Source organism: Hemicordylus capensis, chromosome 6 (genome assembly GCF_027244095.1).
Source record: "Hemicordylus capensis ecotype Gifberg chromosome 6, rHemCap1.1.pri, whole genome shotgun sequence".
Taxonomy (NCBI): Eukaryota; Metazoa; Chordata; class Lepidosauria; order Squamata; family Cordylidae; genus Hemicordylus; species Hemicordylus capensis.
In genome coordinates this window covers 51387781-51410620 of record NC_069662.1, presented here as the reverse complement: position 1 = coordinate 51410620, position 22840 = coordinate 51387781, and the positions used below count along the sequence as shown (strand labels likewise).

Sequence of the window (22840 nt, the reverse complement as noted above, 5' to 3'; positions counted from 1 at the left end):
TAGCTTGTATTTTTTGCAGATGTTCCAGTGTATCATCCCTGCTACCTTGTCATGCCTTTGTTTGTAGTCAGTCTGTGCGATCTTCTTACAACAGCTGATCAAGTGGTCCACGGCTTCATCTGCTTCTTTACAAAGGCGGCACTTGCTGTTTGTTGTGGATTTTTCGACTTTGGCTCTTATTGCATTTGTTCTTAGTGCCTGTTCTTGTGCAGCCAGTATTAAACCCTCTGTTTCTTTCTTCAAGTTGCCATTCTTAAGCCATTGCCAGGTCTTGGTGATGTCTGATTTTCCACTTATATTGTGTAAATATTGACCATGCAGGGGCTTATTTCTCCATTTTTCTGCTCGGTTCTTGACTTGTTCTTTCTTGTAGGCCTGTTTTGTTTCATTGGTGTTGAATAGTTTCGCGTTCTTGACCATTTGAAGTGCATCTTCTTCACTGTCCTTGATATATTCTTCAAGGCCTCTTTTCTCCTCCTCGACTGTTTGATGGACTTGCAGCATTCCTCTTCCACCTGAGCTGCGAGGGAGGTATAGCCTATCGACATCACTGCGGGGGTGCAGAGCATGGTTGATGGTCCTGATTTTCCTGCTCTTACCATCTAGCATCTCTAGCTGCCTGGGTCCAGTCTATTATTCCTGCAGTGTATCTGATAACAGGTATAGCCCAGGTGTTTATGGCTTGTATGGTGTTCCCGCCATTGAGTTTGGACTTGAGGATTTTTCTGACTCTCCTGATGTATTCACTTCCAATTTTTCTTTTAACTTCAGTGTGTGCGATGTTATCAGCCTGGAGAATGCCCAAGTATTTGTAATGTTCTTTCTATTCCAGGTTCTTGATCTTGCTTCCATTGGGCAGTTCTATTCCTTCTGTTTTTGTTATTTTCCCTCTGTTCACTATTAATGCAGCACACTTGTCTAGTCCAAACTCCATTGCTATATCGCTACTGAATATACGGGCAGTGTTTAGCAGTGATTCGATTTCTGACTGGGACTTTCCATACAACTTCAGATCATCCATGTACAGCAGATGGTTGATTTTACTGGATGTTTTAGATGTTTGGTATTTGAGGCTTGTTTTGTTTAGTATTTGTGAAAGTGGGGTCATGGCGATTACAAACAATAGAGGGGATAGTGAGTCCCCTTGGAAAATACCTCTTCTGATGCTAAACTGTCCAAGTGCCTCGCCATTGATTGTTAACTGTGTACTCCACATGCTCATTGCTTTTTTAATAAATATCTGAATGTTTTTGCTGACACCAGTTGTTTCTAAACATTTTAGTATCCATGTGTGAGGCAATGAATCGAAGGCTTTCTTGTAGTCAATCCATGCAACACTTAGATTGGTTTTTCTTCTCTTGCAGTTTTCTAAAATCATGTTGTCAATCAGCAGCTGGTCTTTTGTGCCTCTGGTGTTCGGGCAATTTCCTTTCTGTTCAACTGGAAGCTGTTTGTTAGTTAATAAGTGTTGCATCACTTCATCTGCTATTATTCCAGTTAATAATTTGAACATGGTTGGCAGGCAGGTTATCGGTCTATAATTACTTGAAACTGCACCTTTTGCTGGGTCTTTCATCATGAGATGAGTTTTCCCAGTTGTTAACCATTGTTCAATATCACTGCCTTTCATAATGTGATTGAACTGTTTTGATAGTTGTTTATGAAGGCTTGTTAGGTGTTTAAGCCAGAAGCCATGCAGTTCATCGTCGCCTGGCGCAGTCCAATTTTTAATTTTCTTTGCTCTTTCACTTATTAATTCTGGTGTTATTATTAGATCTTGCATTTGTTGGTTACATTTTTTTACCTCTTTCATCCAGCCTGCTTTTTTATTATAATCTATTGGATTGTCCCATAATTTCCGCCAGAATTGCACTGTTTCTTCTTTATTTGGTGTTTCTAGGTTTCTTGCAGTTTCTCCTTCTATGCTTTGGTAGAAACGTCTCTGATTCGACTGGAATTGGAGATTCTGCCTGTGTTGTGTAATTCTGGCTTCGTATCTGCTAATCTTCTTTGACACTGCTGTTATTTGCTGCTTTATTATTTCCAGGACTTCTCTAATTTTCCTTGAATCTAGGTGGTATTTTTGGATCAGATACTGTTTGGTGTTTTCATTCTTCAGCTTCTTGTCTTTCATATCTTTCAATTTACTAGCATCTGATCTAAGCCTGGAGATTTTATTTTCTAATCGAATCTTCTATTTAGGTGATGTACTGCTTTCTTTTTTTACAGGTCCACTGATCTTATATCCGAGCTCTTGTGTTGTTGTTATTGTTGCTACTCTGTACATTAGTTGGTTTGTTTCTTGCAAATTATTGGTTGTTATTTCTGCAAGTGCAGCATTGACATCTTTTAATGCCTGAGCAAGTTGTTTTTTGGCAACTGTTTTTAGAGCTGGAAGTCGAACCCTGGTGGTTGTTTGGTTCATGTGCTCAGTTATTTTTTGCTTTAGTTCTTGTTGCTTTTCTGTTAAATGGCATTTGGGTTTTTGAAGTGAAGGCAAAGGGGAGGTTGCCTGGTTTTGATTTTGAAACAGTTCAGCAATGGTTGTATCCTCTATTTCCAACACCTCCTCCATCTGCGCCTGAGCAACTGCTTCAGTTGGTGGTAATTCTTCTTCCATATCTTGAGCCTGTGTTGCTCTTTGCAGTTCTTCCAGCTCAACTCCTGTGAATACTTTATTTCTTATTATGAATCTTCTCTGGTCTGCTAGCCTTTGTTCTGTTATTTCTGTATCTGGATGCTTCTCTTTCCAGATTTGGTACATTCTTTTTAAATAACCTCTTCTAGTTGGACTAGACTTGTAATAGCAGATCATTATTTCCTTGTTGGCATTTTTTGGTGTTTTTTTTCCGGTTAAGCGACGTTTCTTCCAGTAACTTTTCTGTCTTCAGCCCTGGTTGCTCAACTGAAGATCCTGAGTCCTGTTGCCCATTTGCCACCAGATGTCCAGGGACTATAGCACCTGGCGCGGTCCTTGTTGACCCGGGTGACGACTGATCCGGTATAGATTTATTAAAGTTACATCTCACCATATTGGTGATGGGAGAGGCACTCTTTGTCTGGCTCCTCTGGTGAGACCTGTCCAGTATGGTTGGACCTCTGGCATAGCTCTCACCTTCCTCAGAGCACACAAGCCCCACAACCACACCAAGCTAGTGCCTCACTGGCGGCCTCACCAATGTTTCGCTACAGGTAGCTTGTATTATTATTATTATTATTTACATTTTTATATCCCGCTCTTCCTCCAAGGAGCCCAGAGCAATGTACTACATGCTTAAGGTTCTCCTCACAACAACCCTGTGAAGTATGAGAGAGAAGTGACTGGCCCAGAGTCACCCAGCTAGCATCATGGCTGAATGGGGATTTGAACTCGGGTCTCCCCGGTCCTAGTCCAGCACTCTAACCACTCTAATGTGCAGTGGAAAACCAGAATTGTGTGTGAAGTGCTCCCCGATAACTCACATGGACTTCAGGGTAAATCTGGCCAATATGTGAATACAACCCCTCCATTCCGGAGGAGATACGAGTTAAAGGGCTTTAAAAGCCCCATGTGAAAAACTTCCTGGCAATCGTACCATTACCCCTGTTCTATGATTTTTGCTTGGTTGTGTGGAATCTTATGCCACCAGATGGTGCAGCAGGGAAGTAACTTGCCAAGGGAACAAAAGGTTGCTGGTTCAAATCCCTGCTGGGAAACACCTATATTGGGCAGCAGCGATATAGGAAGATGCTGAAAGGCATCATCTTATACTGCATGGGAGATGGCAATGGTAAACCCCTCCTGTATCGCAGCGAAGAAAACCACATGGCTCTGTGGTCTCCAAGAGTTGACACCGACTTGACAGCACAAGAACTTGTGTTAAATCTCAGCATACACACAGCCTAGTTGATATGTCTGGCTTTGCTATTGCTGTGAAGTGAAACAGAACAAAACAAGCACAACCTAACTTCCTACGCTAGGAAGACCTTCCTTTGTATTGTATTTTGTTGACGCCTTTTGAGTTTTGCCCTTCTGCAAAAATCTTGTTTGTCTCCAACCAATCAGTCTTTATTATGGTCTCAGAGCACCAGCACAAGGTAAAAGGAGCATGTAACATGTGATATTAAAAGCAATTAAAAGCAGACAGGATATGTGCCTATTAGCATAAAGACTGTAAGGCTACTATGGAATTACTATAAGATTAAGAACAATGAATGCCTGTAAAAAGCGATAAAGATGCTATAAAATAAAATTGTTAAACAGTACCATGTGACTATGAGTCACGGTAGGGCTAAAATCTATGGAATGGTGTTAAAAGATACTTGCTGTAAGCTATAAAGTTAGTCTCCAACGTGACCGGCTGAAGCAAATGTGGGCCTATTATTTGACAAAAACAAATCTATTCTGAATAAATTACCTTCATTAAGGTCTCTGTTACAGTTGTGTGCCTGCTTCTCTGTGCCCCTGCTGACCTCTCTCTTGCCGTCATGGCGACATGTAGGGAGAGGAGGACTCAATTATAATACTCCATCTCTGCTTACGAGCTTGAGAGTCTTGTCCTCCTTCCCTGTTTGGTCCTAGTTTTGTTCTCTTGGCCATCGGGCTTTTGGCACCAGGCGCCCAAAAAGCAGCTGCTGCCTTCCCTCGCTTTCTTATCACTTTGTTTCAGAAACTTCAAGCCTTTCCCCCTCTCTCATACCTTGTGCTTTGGCAGTAGTTTATTGCATTTGAAGACTCCCTGCTACTGCCCTTCTGTCAGGGCCAGACTAGACATTATGCAGCAGATGCCCTGATGGTTTGAGTTTTGTTTTGTTTGTGGTGGTGGGGGGGGGGGTAGGGGCAGGGGTGTTGGGGCTGAAAAAAACAACTGTAGGAAGCTGCCAGTTTCAGAAGAGAAATGGTGGTGGTGGTGTGCTTCTTTCTCTCCTCCCATCATTTGCCTGCTCAGAACTGTCCTCCCCAAGTTGCTTTTCTCCCTACAGAGGGGAAGAAATACAGAGTCCCACAGCTTTTCACCTGTGGGTGAGAAAGGAGCTTCAGGGGCAATTTTGAGAGAAAAAATGGTAGGGAGAGAAAGGGTTGAGCAGCCCCTCCCTCTACCACAGCTCCTCTCTTCATAGCAGCCTACGATGCTGCATTTCAGTTTTTAAAAACATTGTCAGGACACTGTTCATGCCTATCCTGCATATATTTAGTTTGACTTGGAGGCTTTACAGACAGGGCTGTTACCTCAAATCTCCTTGGGAAGAGTGTGTGTGTGTTCACACACCAGCCAAACGTACCCCAAAGTCCCTTCGAGATCCTTGGACCCACTCCACACACACATCGAGCTTTGTCTTCAGAATTCTAGCTTATCTCGATGTATTTCTGTGGTTTTTTAAATGCTGGTTTTAAGCTACTTTTTCTGAAAACACTGGAGCAAATAGGGAGAGGGACTCAAGTAGAATCATTAGCATGATAAGAGGGATACTCTCTTTAGAAATGCAGATATAGCTCTTTAGAAAGCACCACACACACACACATTGGCTAGAAGGAAAACATGGAGGCATGCCATATGAACTTGCATCAAAACAAAACCAGAGGGCAGAGGGGAAGGGCTGCTTCCCTCAGTGCTGCGAGTGTAATTCAAAGTGGCTTCAGTCAACATTTGCCCCGCAGCATGAAGCCATGTGTGAATAACTCCTTGCTGGCATATGACAATTGTGATGTGGGTACAGGTATTACCAGGAAAGCTCCAGTAACAGATGAATCAACCCATGCTGGCTTGAAAGCAGATGAATTCTATAGATATGAGGCAATCGCCTTCTGGGCAGGGGTGATTGTTGTCACCAAGGTGTCCTTATCCCACTGCAATCTAATTGCAATCAATGTTCAAATTTCCAGTAGCAAACTGAATGCGATCAGTTTGGCAATGCCAGGCAAAGAGGGTTTGTTCCATGGAGATGTCAGAATAGAATGGCAGCATCCCAACCCATGTCATGGTTCTGCCAGGGGTGTAACTACAATAGGGCAAGGGGAGACAGTTGTCTGGGGGCCCAGTGCCTTCCCCCCACCCCGAGGCAAGTCACATGACTGACTCCCCCAGCCACGCACCCACCCGGGCTTCCTTCAGTTGTATTCATCCTCCGAAACTGATGTGAGTGTTAAGACCTGGAGCTACCAGAACAGCATGTCTTTCTCTAGTACCATTAAATGACTTGCATCGTCCACAATTTACAAAACCTTTCAAAACATAATTTAAGATTTCTTTACTTCATGAGCTGAGCTTCAGTGAAGGGGGAGGGGCATTTTAAAATCTTGTCTCTGGGCCCACTACAACCTTGCTATACCCCTGGGTTCCACAATTTAGTCACAAATCCAGCTTTTCAGTTGTTGTTGTTTTACCAGACATTCAAAACGGAGTGTTACTTAATTTGTTTGTCTTAGTTCTGTTACTGTTACAGCCAGGAGACTGGCTGAGAAGAGCTCTGACTGTGGCTCTTACCTCCACCTGTAAGGGACTCCAAATGGAGAAGCTTCCTTGTGTGCCTATTTCACCTTGAAAAGAGTGATCAGCAACAGATCAAAGGAAGGCATGGGATTCCTATACCTGTAACAGTTCATACTGAAGAGGGGATTTGGGCAGCTTCCCATGAGCGAAAGCAATTGCACCTGCCCCACCCCCAATGCTGTGCAATGGCTGATGGTATGATTTTATTTTATTTGAAGTATTTAAAATAGTTCCTGGCTTACAATAAAAGCACAAAAACAAAATCAAAGATAAAAGAATAAAAAGGCAGAGAATAAAATTCAATGGATCATCCTAACACAATAAGAGACAGAGCAGATATAAGACAAGTAGAACAGCAGCCAGGATTAAGACGAGATGACAGTCACAGCCAGTCTTTTAAAAAGGAAGCAGGGGCATAGGGACAATGGAGCAAGGGGGAACGAGCATCCCTGAGCTGCTGAGGTGCCAAGGCACTCCCTCACCCTCACCCCGGAGCAGTTTCTTAACCTTGGGCCCCCAGATATTGTTGGACTACAACTCCCAGAATCCCCAGCCACAAAGGCCATGTTTGGGGATTCTGGGAGTTGTAGTCCAACAACATCTGGGGGCCCAAGGTTAAGAAACCCTGCCCTAGAGCACCCCCTTGTCCCCTCCTGCACCCAGCCAGCGAACAAAGCACTCACCAGCTGGGACATGAGGCACATCCCTCTTCTGCCCAGTCAGTGCTTCATTCCAGTGCTGGCTGGAGGCTTCTTTCCCTGCCTCACTTCCAATGAGGCAGAGAAAGAAAGCCTCAGCTAGTCAGCACTGGAATTAAGCACTGACTGGGGAGAATCAGGAGAAGGTCCAAGCATCCTTCTTTGGGGCAGTGGCCACACCCCCTGCATCAATGTCAGGCAGAGGAAGGAGCTCCCAGACAGGCTGGAACCAAGTGCTGACTGGGGAGGGGATCAAGAGTGAGGCTGAGCAGCACCATTCTTAATACTGGTCACACCTCCTGCATCTGACAGTGACACAGGGGGCATGGCCAGGGCACACACATACTAGACACATGCTAGACACATGGTAGGCAGGGCCGGCCTCCACTCCCCCAAGGCACCCCCAAGCTGATAGGATTTATTGTTGATTAATCAGGAATTTTAAAAGAATTAATTTTTGGCTCCATGGACATGATTGGCTCCATAGGAAACAACAGAGTGCCTTTTCATCTACTGACTTCCTCTGGCAGGATGTTCAGAGAGTCAGGACTGATTCCAGAGGGAGTCCCTACAGAGTGGCAGCAGGATGGCCTGTTTGTAATTGGTAGGCCTAAAAGGGCTGATGGTTTCCTGTCCCCTGCCCTCTTCCTCTTTAGAGAGGTGCAAAGTGGAGAGCAAAGAGCAAGCTGTCACAGCTGGTGGGCCCCTCTCCCTCAGGGGGCCAGGGACATTTGTTCAATTGTAGCTACGCCCCTGAGAATGTGGTACACCCAATTCCCACTCCTCTACCATCTTGGTAGAGGATCATGATATATTTGTGGGAGTCCTCTGGTGACCCCTGGGGGTGGCTCCTGGTGATCCCTGGGGTGGCAAGGTGACCCTAGGGAGGCTCCTTCTATCTGAGTAAGATGGCCAAGGCTCCAAGAATTGGCCTGAAGTCTCCAGCAATTGTCACTCATGCCCAGGGGACTACAGGAAGCAATTCTGGAGATGTTAATGGCTTTATATTGTGAGAAATAGTGGGAGGGGAACTCTCTAGGAATAACATTGGTCAGAGTTGGCAACCCTATACCTCAGTGAGCTCCCTCCTACCATGGAGAAAGAAGTGGGTTTTTTTCCTCTCCATTCTTGGCAGGTCAGCAGCACAAACAACATTGTAGCCAGCAGCAGTAAGAGGAAGGGGGCCTACCTAGCCAGTGGCCATTGATTGCTGGCTGGGCCCAGTCCACTTAAGGGGGCCCTGAGAACCTTGCCAAGCACTAGTGGAAGAAACAACTGGCCAAGATGGGAGGGGTCAGTTGAGAGAAGAAAACCCAGAGAGCAGGGGCGTAACAAGGCTGGAGTGGGCCCAGAGACAAAATTTTAAAATGGGCCCCTCGCTGATACACACACACTCACTGCACATGTGACTTGCCTCTGGGGGGGGGCCTCGAGGTGTAGGGGCCCACAGGCAGCCACCTCCCCTTGCCTAATGGTAGTTACGCCCCTGCCAGAGAGCTAGGAAGGTGGTAGATTTGGTACAATTTCATGAAGGGCCATGGTTTGGCCACACCTGGCCCTAGTAGAACTAGGGGGCGGGGTTAAGCTTTTGTTGCCCTTAAGGAGAACCAGGCCAAGACCCCAGGAGAGAAAAGATGACGGTACCTGCAGCCAATAGAGAACTGCTCACCTCAAGGTGAGGTCACTTCAGGCCCTAGAATCTCAGAGGCTTCAAGTATACTCCAGGTAACTTGCTCCTCTTAAGTCTCTCATTCTAACCATGGCTGATTTGCATGGTGCATCGATGTGCTGATGCCAGCACAAGGGGCATGGCTGGAGTAGAAACCCAGAAGTGCAGTCTGTTGCCCTCCCAATTGGCAAGCAGTTGGTTCGCTGGTTGAGTGAGTGCCCTGGGGTGGCCCCAGGACCCCTGCAACTCAGAGGCATTTTTAGTAATTGATACAATATTTCACTAGGATTCACATTTTGGAGTGTTATTATTGTAATTCATGGTTTTAAACATGGAACCTTGTGCCACAGATGCCTCAAGCCAGAGTACACTTTGTCAGCAATATAAATAAACAATAGCTCCTTTTCATGAACTAGTTTTCAAGCCTGGCGTGAAAGGACAATGCACCTGTGCTTCAGGAGCAGGGTTGCAAACCCTCCAGGACTACCTCCAGGAATCAGCAATCCTGGAGATGTTAATAGCTTGATATTGTGAAAAATGTTAGCAAAAAACTCTCCAGGAATAGCTTCAGTCAGAGTTGGCAACCCTGTTCAGGAGAAACATATTGCAAATTAGCAAACCTTACAGAATAAATAAAGAGATATCAGAGAAATTAGGCAAATGTTCTGAATTTTTAGAATTTATACAGATGGCAGGATTTGGCATATAACTGGGATTGCTCGGGCACAGCCCTGCTTCTTGAGATCTTCTGGGAACAAGTAGCAGGAGTAGTATGTTTTGTTTGTTGGCCATAACAAAACTAAAAGAACCATGCAAAATAAAATCCAAGAATGCACTTGCAAAACTATAGGCCATTATTAGACAAGTGAGTTACTAATTATCAAAATATATCCAGATCATCATTAACACCATTCATCATATCAGATATTCTGGCCTGGGTTGGGGTGGGGGTTGACCTTTGGCAAACCTGCTCTACTGCAAAGCCAACTAAAGTCCCATTTTTTGTTATCAATCTGTTACTGTTGGCTAGCAGAAATTCAATGTTTCAGTCATCACTGTTGGATCATAAGGTAAACCGTAACCTATATTTTGAATTATTGGTACAATTTGAACTGAGTGACTCACCTACTACACAAGGCAACGTGGGTAGTAGGAGCCACCACCCCTGCTAACTGAGCAAAGAGGTACCTTTTTAGTGGTGATTCTCTTTATTTAGCAAGGGGAGAGCAACTGGCCCTACAAGTCCCCAGCACAGCATCCCTCCTGTGGCTGTTGCTGGTGCCTATCTTATGCTTCTTTTTTAGATTGTGAGTCCTTTGGGGTCAGGGAACTATTTTCATTCATTCATTCATTCATTCATTCATTCATTCATATGTAAACTGCTTTGGGAACATTTGTTGAAAAGCGGAATATAAATATTTGTTGTAGCAGTAGTAGCCCTGCTGCCTCACTGCTATGCAGAAGAGTTGTGCCACAGGGCAGCCGTGGCATACAGTTGTGCAAAATGCCGTTGTGCAACTTTATGCTGCATTGGGTGGGCTGGGCTGCCCTGTGGTGCAACTCGTCCGATGCTGCTACTGCCTGCATTGACTTAAACAATGTGTGTGCCAGTGTCTCTCTGTATGACTACGGATCCCTGTCAATAACCACACAGACAAAAAACTGTGGGCAAGAAGCTGTGTCTTATTCTCTTACACGTGGCAACTCAGCACACAGTGGAGTAAACCTTCTATTGAATCTTCTTTGCAGATACTAAAGTAGATTGGCTGAAACACTATTATCACCATTACCTCAGCATCAAATGACATGCTGTTAAGTACATGCTTAATGCTGGCAGGCTGGGCTTTCCTCTCAGATAAATAGCAGGCAGATTGGGCCCTCAGCAGATTGTAGCATAGGGAAGGGTGACTTTGCTCCCCGCAGGGTCCCAATCCAGATCAAGAGCCCCATGACTGCTCTTTGCCTTGGAAGAGAAGCTCTTGTTGGTGCCATTGTGAGTTTTACTTCCTAGGCAAATAGCAGCCGTGGGGTGGGTGGTGGGTGGGTGTGACCTTTATTTACTCTAAGTCCTTTTAGCACTGCACCACCAACAACAAGGTAGCCCCAGGAAACGGACACAGACACCAGCTGGTTTTACTCAATCAAGGATCCATGTTTATTATAGCCAACAAAACAGCAAGCTAGCTTCTAACTCATACACGCACACATACACACACACATACACACACACATACTCACCCAGCCCCACTCCAAAGGTGATCAGTCTTTGAAAGGGGTGTTGGAAGAAGCGTAGAGGCCTTGCTTGGGATGTTGGTGCTTCTCAGGGGTCTTCTGGGTTCCTGCCTGACTTATAAAGGGAAGTTTCCAGTCCAGTTCCAGTTGGTACATTTGCAGTCCACTTTCATCTCTGTGATTACAAGACGTACCCATCTTGTCTCCTTCAGCTCTTTCTTCCCGTGCAGCGTCACTGGCAGTCCTCCCTGGTTCTCTTCGGGCCTTGGCGTCTTTCCAAACATTGTCTGTGTTAGAGAGGGAGTGGAGGCCAGGGGCGCTCTTCATGTTGCTCACTCATGCATTCCTCCATACATACCATTCGTAAGTACTACCTAAGCATTCCCATTTGTCAAGATCACATGGCTCAATGGGTTACAGAAGTGAGCTAGTACAAATTGATACATTGTTTAAGAGCTTGCGGTTCAGCCAGTTATTACAATATTGAACATTAATATATTGTTTCTTGTTTCTACATTTTATAACTTGCAAGTTAGCCAAGTACATTATATATCACTACTATTACAAAGCTAGCACAATTCTACAGGTGGGGGTGGATCCAGATTGGGACCACAATGGGGTGGGGAGGAATAAAGCCCCCTTTCCTTTATGCCACAGTTCCAATGATCAGGACACAACCTAGCTACTATTTAATTAAGTAGCAAAGCACACTGGTACTAAGCCTATACATAACTTTGTGTTGTTTGACCTCGAGATTGTTGTGGGTGTCCACTGAAAACATAAAAGTGTCAACGCTCCCCTGACTTTTAAAGATTTGCTAAGTAGCTCTAATAGTATAGTTAAATTTAATTATGTGCCATGCCAAGGGATAAAACTTACTTACACAAGCAAAGTTAGATCAAACAGCATCGACACTTCCTTTAGTCTATCTTTTAATAACTTTTAAAATAACCAGCCACTGCAGGTTGACAGCCAGAAAAATCGGACTGTGAGAAAGAAGCCATTTGACTGATCACTCACACTGTCAGTAGACTTCTCATGGAGAGAACTCTACTTCTAAAAATGGAATTCAGGCAATCTCTCTGTTTGCAATGGAATAATTCTACTCCAAGAACTGAAGATGCAGGAATGAACTCTCATAACCATAGAAAGCCTCCTTGGTTCAGAATGAAGAGGTATCCTCAGGGACACTCAAAATGCCTCTAGTCTAAGGGTTTTATTTGGCGCTCTTAAGTTCAATCAAGTTGGAGTGACCCCAGACATCTGCTCCATACAAGAGTTGTGGATGCACTTTGTCCTTAATTGGTTTAAGAGGAGAGAAATCAGGAGACAAGTGAATATGAATGGATGAGTAAACTTCATTTGTTTCATTTGAATCTCCTGGAGGGTTTCCACACAGGGCTGTTACCTCGGATCTCCTTTGGAACAGAGTGTGTGCTTTCACACACTAGCCAGACTTACCCTGAAGCCCATTCAAGATCTTTGGGAGCACCCCACACACAAATTGGGCTTTGTCTTCCAAATTCTAACTTCATCCCTGTGTATTTCCAGGTTTTTAAAATCCTGGTTTTAAGTGGGTTTTTCAGAATGCCCAGCAGCAAATGCCAGGGAGAGGCACTGACTAGAGTCTTTACACAGTGGCGCACCCTGGCAAACTGGGTGCCCGGACTGCCCCTGCTGAAAGCCCCCCAAGAGCCTCCCCCCCAATGCTGTGAGTCCTCCTCCCTGATATGCCAGCCGCCCATGTGCCTGTGGCTTGGGGGGTGGCTTGGGGGGTGAGGCGAGCAGGCCTCCTCCCGCCCATAGTGGCACTAGCAGGCGCCCACCACTGCCCTGCTCGCCTCACCCATCACCGCCCAGCTGCATGTATGTGCAGCTGGCATATCGGGAAGGAGGGCTTGTGGTCGAGGCGGGGAGGAGGGCTCGCAGGGGTGGCAGGGGGCTCGCAGTGGCAGCAGGAGGCCCCCCCCAGGCCTTGGAGGACACAGGCCAGGGCCCCAAGGTCCAGGGGTTAGAGGGCCTCTGTCTTTACATAATCATAACATTAACATGAGAAAAGGAAAGCACTCTTTAGGAAGACAAATAGAATTGCCTTGCCTAGATGTGAAGAGGGGAAACACCAGTTTTCAGGAAGCAAACTCTTCGAAAGTTTTCGTTACTAAGCTCAAGTTGACTTTTTCGAACAATATTAGTCTGCTTGATTAAGGTTTTCGCTGGTTTAAAAAGAGGTTATTACCAACAAACTGATGTAAAGCACACCACGCATGTGTTGGAAAAAAGGGATGAAATCTGCTAGTGTATACAAATGCTCCCAGTCTCGGACACAAGATTTTTAAAGCAACATTGTGTTTCTCCACATGTTGCTCGCAAACACACACACCTCTCTCGCTCACTCACTCACTCTCACTCTCACTCTCACTCTCACTCTCACTCAACATTTACACTGAGAGCTGGAAGCTATGTGTGAGAAAGCTCGTGCAAAAGTGTTGCTAATTTGGTTGTCCCCCACCTCTCCCCTCACTTTTTTCAAGCTGGAAATGCAACATGACAAGCCTGAATTTGCAATCAGTGCTGTTGACTAGCTAAGAAGCACAGATGTCCTTTTACATTTATTACCGTGTCATCCAATATTTCCAGTCCAGTCTGCTGGTAATGTCTTCTTTCTGAAGAGGGCTTTAACTGGAAAAAGCTTCCAGCAGGTTTGAGCGCTAGCACCTCTTGTTTTAAAAACTCTATTAATTGGTTCATGATTATTCTTAGATTTGTTTTTCTCCCACCTTCTTTTCCTTCATTACCCACTTGCAAAAACTGAAGGTTTGCATGACTGCTGGAACTGGGGGCCAGAAATGTCACCACCACCACCCCGCCAGGTTAGAGTGACTGCTAACCCTCAAAGCTTTTGACATTCTGTACCATCAGTGGTGTAGCTAGGGGATAGGGGGTCCATGTTCACCCCTCTCCCCGGCAGCTCCTCAGAGTGAGGGATATAATGAAGAAAATAGGGAGGGGTGGAGTGGAGGCCCCTCAGGAGGTGGTGGCGCCGGTCTCTTTGAACCCATCTGGGCTCTTGGAACCCATCTACACCCCTGTGTGTGTACCATACAGATTAGGTCACTTTCTTGAATTGTCTGCTCTGCAGGGGCTTCATGGTCAGTGTTCCCTCTAACAAGGATTGCCGGATGTTGTTGACTACAACTCCCAGAATCCCCAGCCAAAGGCCACTGCAGCTGGGGATGCAGGGAGTTGTAGTCTACAACATCCGGCAATCCCTCTTAGAGGGAACAGTGTTCATGGTATCAAGCGCTTTGTTTGCTCCATCTTCTCTGCTTGTGGCTCATTCTCGGCCATTATTAGGGATGCCTCTGTGATGGCTCAGTCAGGCAAGAGGAGGTCAGCCTCAGAGGAAATGGTACAAGAAGCAGCAGTGCTTGTGCTGTGCAGGCGGAGCAAAGAAAACTTGACTTGTAGACCCCTGCCAAGAATGGGAGGCCTCCTGAATTGAATGTGAAAATGCTTGCTTTAGCGGGATGTCAGGTTGGGGCGCTAACCTTGCCTAGAAACGAGGAAGCACTGCTAGTGTTGCTGGGTTGCCTGTCAGTCAGAGGGCAGAGCATGGTTGCTAAGGGGTGGTGGTGCCTCATGGGTAAGGAGCCAGCAGGACTGGATGGAATTGCCTGGTGTGGGATGGCTCTTGATGAGCTGGGGTCAGAGCCCAGCTATGCCTAGTGTCCTGATGAACCATGTAGATCATAGCAAACGCTCTCAAAACTCAAACCAACCAGAAAATAGGTTGCCTCCGAGATTCTGGCTCCTCTGCCTGGAAACCCTGAGGAGAAAGTTAACGCCTTGCAACTTGGGTCAAGCCCTGAGATGCACTGGCAACCCTAGCTGGGGTGAGTAATGGAGCAGGGAAGGCAACCAGGAGATTTGTTGGGAGGATGGCCTGCCCAAGGCTCTCTCAAACCTTTGCAGGGCCTGCCCTTGATAAATCAATATTGTTCCAGCCCCATTGGAACTAGAAGAGTCTCTCTTGCTGTGCTGCCATATGTGGGGCTCTGTAGCCATAGGGCTCTGGGTAATCATCCAGCCCATTCCCCTCCCCACTTCCAGACAGGCTTGGGCCTGCCATTCCTAGGCCTCATAAAAGTGATGGGGCCTGGAGAGCCAGGTTGTATATAGGGTAAATATACAAGCCCACTTTGTGTCCTGTAATATTAAATGTGTGTATTGTGTGCATTCCACAGTTCCTTCAAGGAGCTGAGAATGGCGATTCTGCATCTCAGTGGTCTTATCTGGCAGGTAAGGTGAGAAACTGGCCTATGGTCACATTCTGTCACTGTTCCCTGGGCCTGAGACTCTGCTTACCACTGCCCCTTGTGGTGACTTACTGCACTGCACGGGGCCTCACAGGGCAGGCCCTATGCTGGTCCTGCTCTGTGAGGCCCATAATTGGCTTCCCTGCAGACCGGAAGCGTGCTAGAGGCTTCCTACCTGAAGCAGACCTTTCCTCAGTTTCAAGGTCTCCTTGCTGTTGGTGCATTTGTTCTTCCATGAGCTGCTGGCTTGCTTGACCTCTGGTGTGTTCCTGGCCTTTGGCTCCTGGTTTGTCCTTAATTCCTATCTGCTTGGCCTGTCTTTTGGCTACCAGTTTTGGTCCTGGAGCCCTGACTTTATACCTGCCAACATGTCCCTATTTTCCCATTCACCTGAATCATGGGAAAATAGGGCCATGTTGGCAGGTATGTGGCTGGTTGCCTGGCCCTCCTGGTCTCAGTTTCTAGCTTTGGGCCTCCTAGTGGCTGCTGGTCACAGCTTAGTACTGTCAGGTTCATAGCGGAGTGGGGTTTGAGCCTAGGTTTCTTTTGGATCCTACTTTCTAGCCCAGGACTGCACAACTCATAACCTACCAAGCCAAAATAAGTCCCTAGCTCTCTAGCCACATTGACGGTGTATGTTGGCTTGCGTGGTTTTGATGCCGGTGGCTGAAAAAACAGGTGGGATTGTGAAACAATCTGGCAAGCTGCGTTCGGTGGCATGTGGATTCCTTCCCTCTTTAGACCGGCATTTGATGGTCAATTGGGATTAATAGGGAAGCACTGGAAAATTGAGAGAGATTTGGCAGCATTTTTTTAAAAAGTGGTTTTTTAGTAGATAATGTGTCGGAATTGGAGACATATTAAGTGACATTGCACAAGTCACTATCTTTCAGCCTGATCTTCACAGAATTCCTGTGAGGATGAAGGGGATACGGACTGGATCTTCTTGAAAGAATAATACAAACTAGCTGACCTGGAGCAGCGCATCTGCGACCCTAGTTCTTCCTGTCTCTCCACCCATCCCTTCAGCTGTTCTCCCCACTGCCCAGCCTCAGTTCGTTTCCCCCCCTCCCTTCAGCCCCAGTTCATTCTCCCCGCCCGGGGGCCGGCTAGTCGGCCTGGCTGCTGCTTCCTCTCATCACCCGTCGGCCAGCCTGGCCACTTGCTTTCCTCTCCCCCTCCTCTCACTCACGAAATCTCGCAAGAGCTGCTATTCATGGGATTAGCGACGAGTACGCAATAGATAGATAGATAGATAGATAGATAGATAGATAGATAGATAGATATGAAAAACGTAAAATAAATTTAAATATCACACACGGACACACCCCAGGAACTTCAAGGCAAGATGCAAAAAAGTAATAATCACATTTTTTCATAATTTGGTGTAATCCAGCTCTGTACAAATTTGAGATTCGTCTTTCTTTTCAATTTATATATCACTTCCCTCAGCTTCAGTGGGATGTATATTTTTAATTTCATATCCTTATAGCCGTACCTCAAAGCTGAGTAGGTATGACAAAGGATCTTCTCTCTGTATTCTAAACCCTGCCTTTCACTCCCTTTATTATTATCTCTGCATTCATATACTGGAAAAGAGAAGCAAGCCCCTTCCACTCTTAATTAGTCCCCCTCCCCAGCTCACTTGCTTGGATTTTGACAACCTTGCAAGGTTATCAGAATGCAGACTTCAGGACTGAAAGTGAACTTTTTTTTTTTGTCTGTGATACCTTTGCAAAATCTTTGACTGATAGAAGTTTAACAGAGCAATCTTCCATTTGTTGATAGCTGCTATGATTTCTGTAGCAATGGCTTTGTGCTGGACACATGCTTTGCATGCAGAGGAACCTGGGTTCAATTCCTGGCATCCATGGGTGTCCACAAGAATTTTTTGAGCAAAGTAGATGATACAAATATATACATAAAATGGGTCAGTAGAAATCTAATTCAGCTATGAAGCCGGGGGGTACTTCTCCTCTTGTCTACCCCACAAATACCCATACTGGCATCGCCAGGAGGGACAGGGAAAGAAAGACCCCTGAATGAAACCCTATAAGGCTGCCGCCAGCCAGGTTCAACAACAGTGACCTAAATGGACCAGTGGTCTGCAGCTTTGTATGTTCAGAAGAACATTTTATCAATGGAACAACTTCCAAGATCATTGTGCTTCATCTTTTTGACTGGAGCATCAAATTGCAACTCATAGGAGATTCCAAATGAAAGAGAGATTGAGGCAGCATTTTGAAACATATATTTTTAAAATTAAATTTCCCTCCAGTTTTTCAAAAAAACATCTCCAAGGAATTAACATCTCATTGCATCTGAAAAAGAATCTCTGTGTACAATTTAAACAACAACAACACACACCACGCTTTGTTTCAATTTGGGGTTTTTTCATATACAGGGTAAAATGAAGCCCCCTTACAACACAAAATTTCACTTGGATGATGACAGAATATCAACACATTCTGCCAATATAGTTTACAACCCCCACCCCCCACCCCCTGGCCAAGGCTCTAAGCCCTGAGGTCCAACAACATAACAAAGCATTGCTTCACTTAGCATGCGGTGACTTGGAGAGACTGAATGGGCATCTTTCTCTTGCATGCCATAGCAGGAGTTCAGCTTATGCACCTGGATGTGAACATTTGGCTCATGTAATCAAAGCTTTGTGGCCAGTCACCGGTATCCAAGGGAAACAGCACAAAAGACTTGAACATCTTCACTTTCGCCCCTCTCTGCACATGGACCGCTCATGCAAAACATACGACATTTCTACATGCAACATTAGGTGGAAATTTAACTTTGCACAAAACTGGCTAATGGATTTTTCTTTCTCACTTTTTAATACAGGCAGGAACTTTATCATCTGTAGCACACAAACAGAATTCCCCCTTCTTCCTTCCTTTCTTTCTTTTTTTCTTTCTTTCTTTCTGTTACTTTGCCTAGCAGCATGATATCACAGGGCTTCCATTCTTCCAACCTCAAGGTGGAATTCCTTACTCCTGACATAATTCCATACTTGTCAGTCACCCACAGAGAAGCACTTCAGGTGTTTTCTCAGTACAGCCCCATGATTGCAATGCCAACGTCTTTGGACGGCCGCCGATCTTTGACCAAAAAGTTGATCATGCTCTCTGATTTGATGAGCAAATTACAGCCCAAGAAGAAGACCCCAAAGACCACAGTCAATGAAAGGACACAGAGAACGGCAATCTGGACCACTCGGGTGATGAAGAGGTTCCTTTCATCTGGGAGCAGGACTGTTGCCCCTCCATCACTGGCTACCACCATCCCTGTCCCATTGCAGCAGCCAATCAAAGTGCCCAGGTCTTGGGATCGGTTGGAATACACCCCTTCTTCCACGAGTGTTTGGTTAAATAAAGTCCCATTCATTTTATATTTGAATCCACCAGAATTTCCAGAAAACAACAATTTTTTTTAAAAAAGCAGAGCCTCTTTGATAGATGATTCCAACAATGTGAGGACTTCTCAGCAAATAGCAGGTCTGTTTCACTCCTTGAATCCTTCTTGCAAAGACTTTGTAAGCAGAAGTGCGTGCAGAAATGGAAAAGAAATATCAGAACAAGTAAGGAGCTTTTCCTCAGCACTGTTCCACCAAATCTTTAAGGAAAATAAAGACAATTCCAGAAGCCAAATTTCCAGGCACAAAAGAACGTGTGCAGTCAGGCAGGCTGGAAACTCAGGAGATGCATGTTACATTGTAAAGTCTCTAAGCAGTGTGACAAAAACAACTCACACAAAAACTCCACCTCAACTGATCGTAAGCACCACCTTCATCCCTCCCACCACTACAGGCAGAGAGCTGTCTGCTCATATTCTCCCCCCACCCCCAAAAGAGAATCTATGCAATTCTAAGGAACTTTGCTGATATGCCAAGATGCTACCAAATCATATAGAGGAAGTGATCTTCTGGAGAGTGATATGTAGCTCAGAGGCAGAGCGGGGGATTGGGTGGGAGGTATTGCCCTGGACCACACCTATCCAGATTCTGTGGCTGGGTGACTATGAATGTATCTGATCAATGATGATCAAAGTCTCCTCTGATCCTGTGAAGAATTATCTTCCCCACAGCTAGAACTGAGAGCGACCAAAGGTCCAACCCCATATTTCACTGCCATAGTCCCTCACAGGCATTTGCAATCATTATACATCTTTGGGTGGGAAATGTATTGAGAGCTCTTCATACTGGACTCCTCAAACCATCTATTGCACACAATATGTACTGTTTCTTATTGTAAGGGGAATCCAGATGTCTCTGCTGGGTTGCCATGTGTGGTCTGTAAGGGCTAGCTGCATTGAATAAATGATCCTGAGGCCTTTAAAGACTTGTTTGCAGACGGGCACTGAAATACAGGTCTGAAGGATATGTTATAGCAAATAGCAGATCTGTGAAATTCACTGGCAGCATTCCATTTTCAGTTCAGTTTCCCCAGACCCAATCAATAGGTTTCAACAAACAAACAAACAAACAAACAAACAAACAAACAAACAAACCCTGTCCCCTGTTTGGATTTCATCCAGTTCTGTTTGCATTGTGATTCCTTCAGTGTCACAATTGCAAGCTTCAGTTAAAGACCTTGTATGTTTGTGTGCTTGTGTGTGTAGTTTGAGGTCACACTGCATGGTGGGTTATGATTTGGAAGTGATGGAACAGCTAATGCAAATTCTGTTTCCCCCTGATTTTGGTGCAATGTTTAATACCAAGGGAAATTTATTTGCTTATCTTGATGGATGGTTTCGCACTAGACATTTTCTCAGTTTTTGAAATGACTGGCTCACTCACTCATTTATGATTGATAAGCCAGAAGATGCTAACGTATCTGTTATATTTTCATGTTTCCCCAATCTTTTTACAGGTTCTTTTAAGAGGACAGAAGCAATATAGGAAGATGCTGAAAGGCATGATCTCATACAGCGCGGGAGATGGCAATGGTAAACTCCTCCTGTATTCTACCAAAGTCGAGACACCAACTTGATGGCACATTTTACCTTTACTTTTTAAGAGCAAATCTGATGCAGATCTGATGCAATTTGCCTCTGATGCAATCCCAGTGTCAGCTTTTCTGGTAAGGACAAGAGAGGTGCTATTGTTCCACCTTGAAGACCCATCTTGTTAACGTAACAGTCTCTGCTCAGACCTGATCTTTCTACCAGTATTTCTGGTATGTGTTCCTGCCTCCATTATATTTAAATCTCTCTTTAGCGTCCCTCCTCCACTCCTTGTTGTGTTGAAGCACAAGCACAGTAATTTTTTTAAAAAACAACACACACACACACACACACACACACACACACACACACACACATATATATATATATTCTCGTGGCTGCACTCAGCTTTAGAGCTCTGAGTGGGAGCAGGGACAGAGACAGCACCCTATAGTACTGAGCTGTAGAGGGGCATGCAAAGCTTTTCACCATCTCACCCACGTGCTGTGTGAAGGAGGAATGGTTCTTTCCGATGCGGATATATTCCAACTTCAGTGCAAATTAATATGAAAAATAAAATGGAAAATCCACACTCCAAAGAAGGATGTTGGGTAATAGTCTTAACGTCATCTGCTGACAATGTGCAACTATCTGTGAAACAACAATCTTTTCCCCAACTCCTTTTATTCTAATTTGAAAAAAGAAGGTTGTTTCATGAATTGCCACAGATTGCCTGCAGAGGGCACTAAGAATATGGTATGAAACATTTGGCAGTGCGGATCTCCCATTTTATTTTTTTGAAGTAATTTGCTCTGGAGTTAGGATCTATCAACGTTTGGGAGAGTCTGAAGTTTCCTTTCTCCCCTTCTCCTGAGCCAGCTCAAGTGCATAGGAATCCCTCACTCTCACTTTCTGTGTGAGATTCCTGCATCTTTCTCCACTTGGGGAATAATAACTTGCTTGGAGTTACAGGGAGGCTTTGTATCTCAGTACCACAGAATCCCTGCTGGTATGTTTCCATGGGGAAACACCTATATTGGGCAGCGGCAATATAGGAAGATGCTTAAAGGCATCATCTCATATTGCATGGGAGGAGGCAATGATAAACCCCTCCTGTGTTCTACCAAAGAAAACCACAGAACTCTGTGGGCTCCAGGAGCCAAAATTGACTTGATGGCACACTTTATTTTACTCTACCACAGTGTGGAACTACCCCACACCCAACCTGGAGCTCTAGAATCAGAATCAGATCTTTATTACAGTCATTGACCAGTACAGCTTGGAGCTCTAATTGAGGAGAGGAATTTTTAACATTCATTCCTCTCCCCAATTAGAGAAGAAAATATTAAAATGGACTTTAACTGTAGTGGGGGAAGAAATGGTATGTCCAGTCCAGCTTCCCAATATGAGCAGGTTCAGAGAGGGAGGAGGGAGAGAGAAAAGAAAAAATGAATGCATGTCTCACATTAATTTTTTAAAATATGTTTTTGTGCACCAGAACAGAAGTGCTTTCATTTAAAAAACAAATCAGAAGACAAAGAAACATTAATTGGCAAGTCATTCCTTTCCAAAATCTGGCATTTGGGTCTTTTTGTTTTTGTCTTTGCAGTGGGGATGGGCATTTTTGGGGTGTTGCTGGAGATATAACACCTTATTAAGTGTTGTGTGGAATCACAGCTATAAATCTGCTCCCCGCTGACTGTGGAACTGTGCTAAGGTTCGTAGTGTGGAAAGGAAACACTTCTCACGTGAATCTTGCCTTTCTGGGCACTAGGGGGCAGTGAAGGAACAGCATAGAAAGCCCCCCCCCCCCACCTATAAGAAACTAGGGCTTTACAGTTATTTTAGATGCATATTAGTGTGCCCAATTTGCTGATTAAAGAGATGCTATCTAGAATTTTCCTATTTTTTTCTGCCCAGAACACTGCAGTTTCATCTGTTTATTAAACATACAAACTGCTGACATGGTTTTTGTAAAGGGGTGCATGTTGGGTAGGGGGACTGGGTAGAAAGTGAAGGACATTTTTGGGATGAAAACTATCAGGGCTGGCTACAGAAGGTGGCAAGGGGTATTGTGGATGGTGGGTTTTTCCACAGGACCTTTCATGGGCTTGCACAAAGAACTACATGGAGAGTGATAGTGAGTGTCTATACCTAGCATTTCTAGCACTTGCTTTTCCCATTATTTTCTATTCACATCAGTGGGAAGCACTGGGGAACACTGCAAGTTGGGGTCTCTCCCTGTCCCTCCCACTGAAGTTTATTGTTATTTAAATTAAATGTTGTCTGGTTTAGTGCACTTCTGGTCTACTGACTTCTGCATCATATCCCACTGTCCCATATACTTCTGCCAAGACTCCTATGGAGCTTGAAATGGAATAAATCATAGGCCCATTCACACATTATGTTCAACACTTGTACAACAAGTGTACAGTGTACACCGCTACAGATCAGTACACAGGTACAGTTATTCACATGTTATATTGAACGCAGGTACAGAAG

At 45.0% G+C, this 22840-nt stretch overlaps 1 protein-coding gene across 1 annotated transcript; it reads right to left on the bottom strand.

Annotated features, from left to right (window-relative positions):
- Nucleotides 1–18445: 18445 nt before the first annotated feature.
- Nucleotides 18446–18781, bottom strand: RPRML (reprimo like). Its single transcript, XM_053264664.1, has one exon. It carries the CDS (start codon nt 18779–18781, stop codon nt 18446–18448), a length of 336 nt encoding a protein of 111 aa, XP_053120639.1.
- Nucleotides 18782–22840: the final 4059 nt, after the last annotated feature.

Coding starts and splice junctions, on each gene's coding strand:
- RPRML (XM_053264664.1), bottom strand. CDS start 18,781: ATGAATGGGACTTTATTTAACCAAACACTCGTGGAAGAAGGGGTGTAT.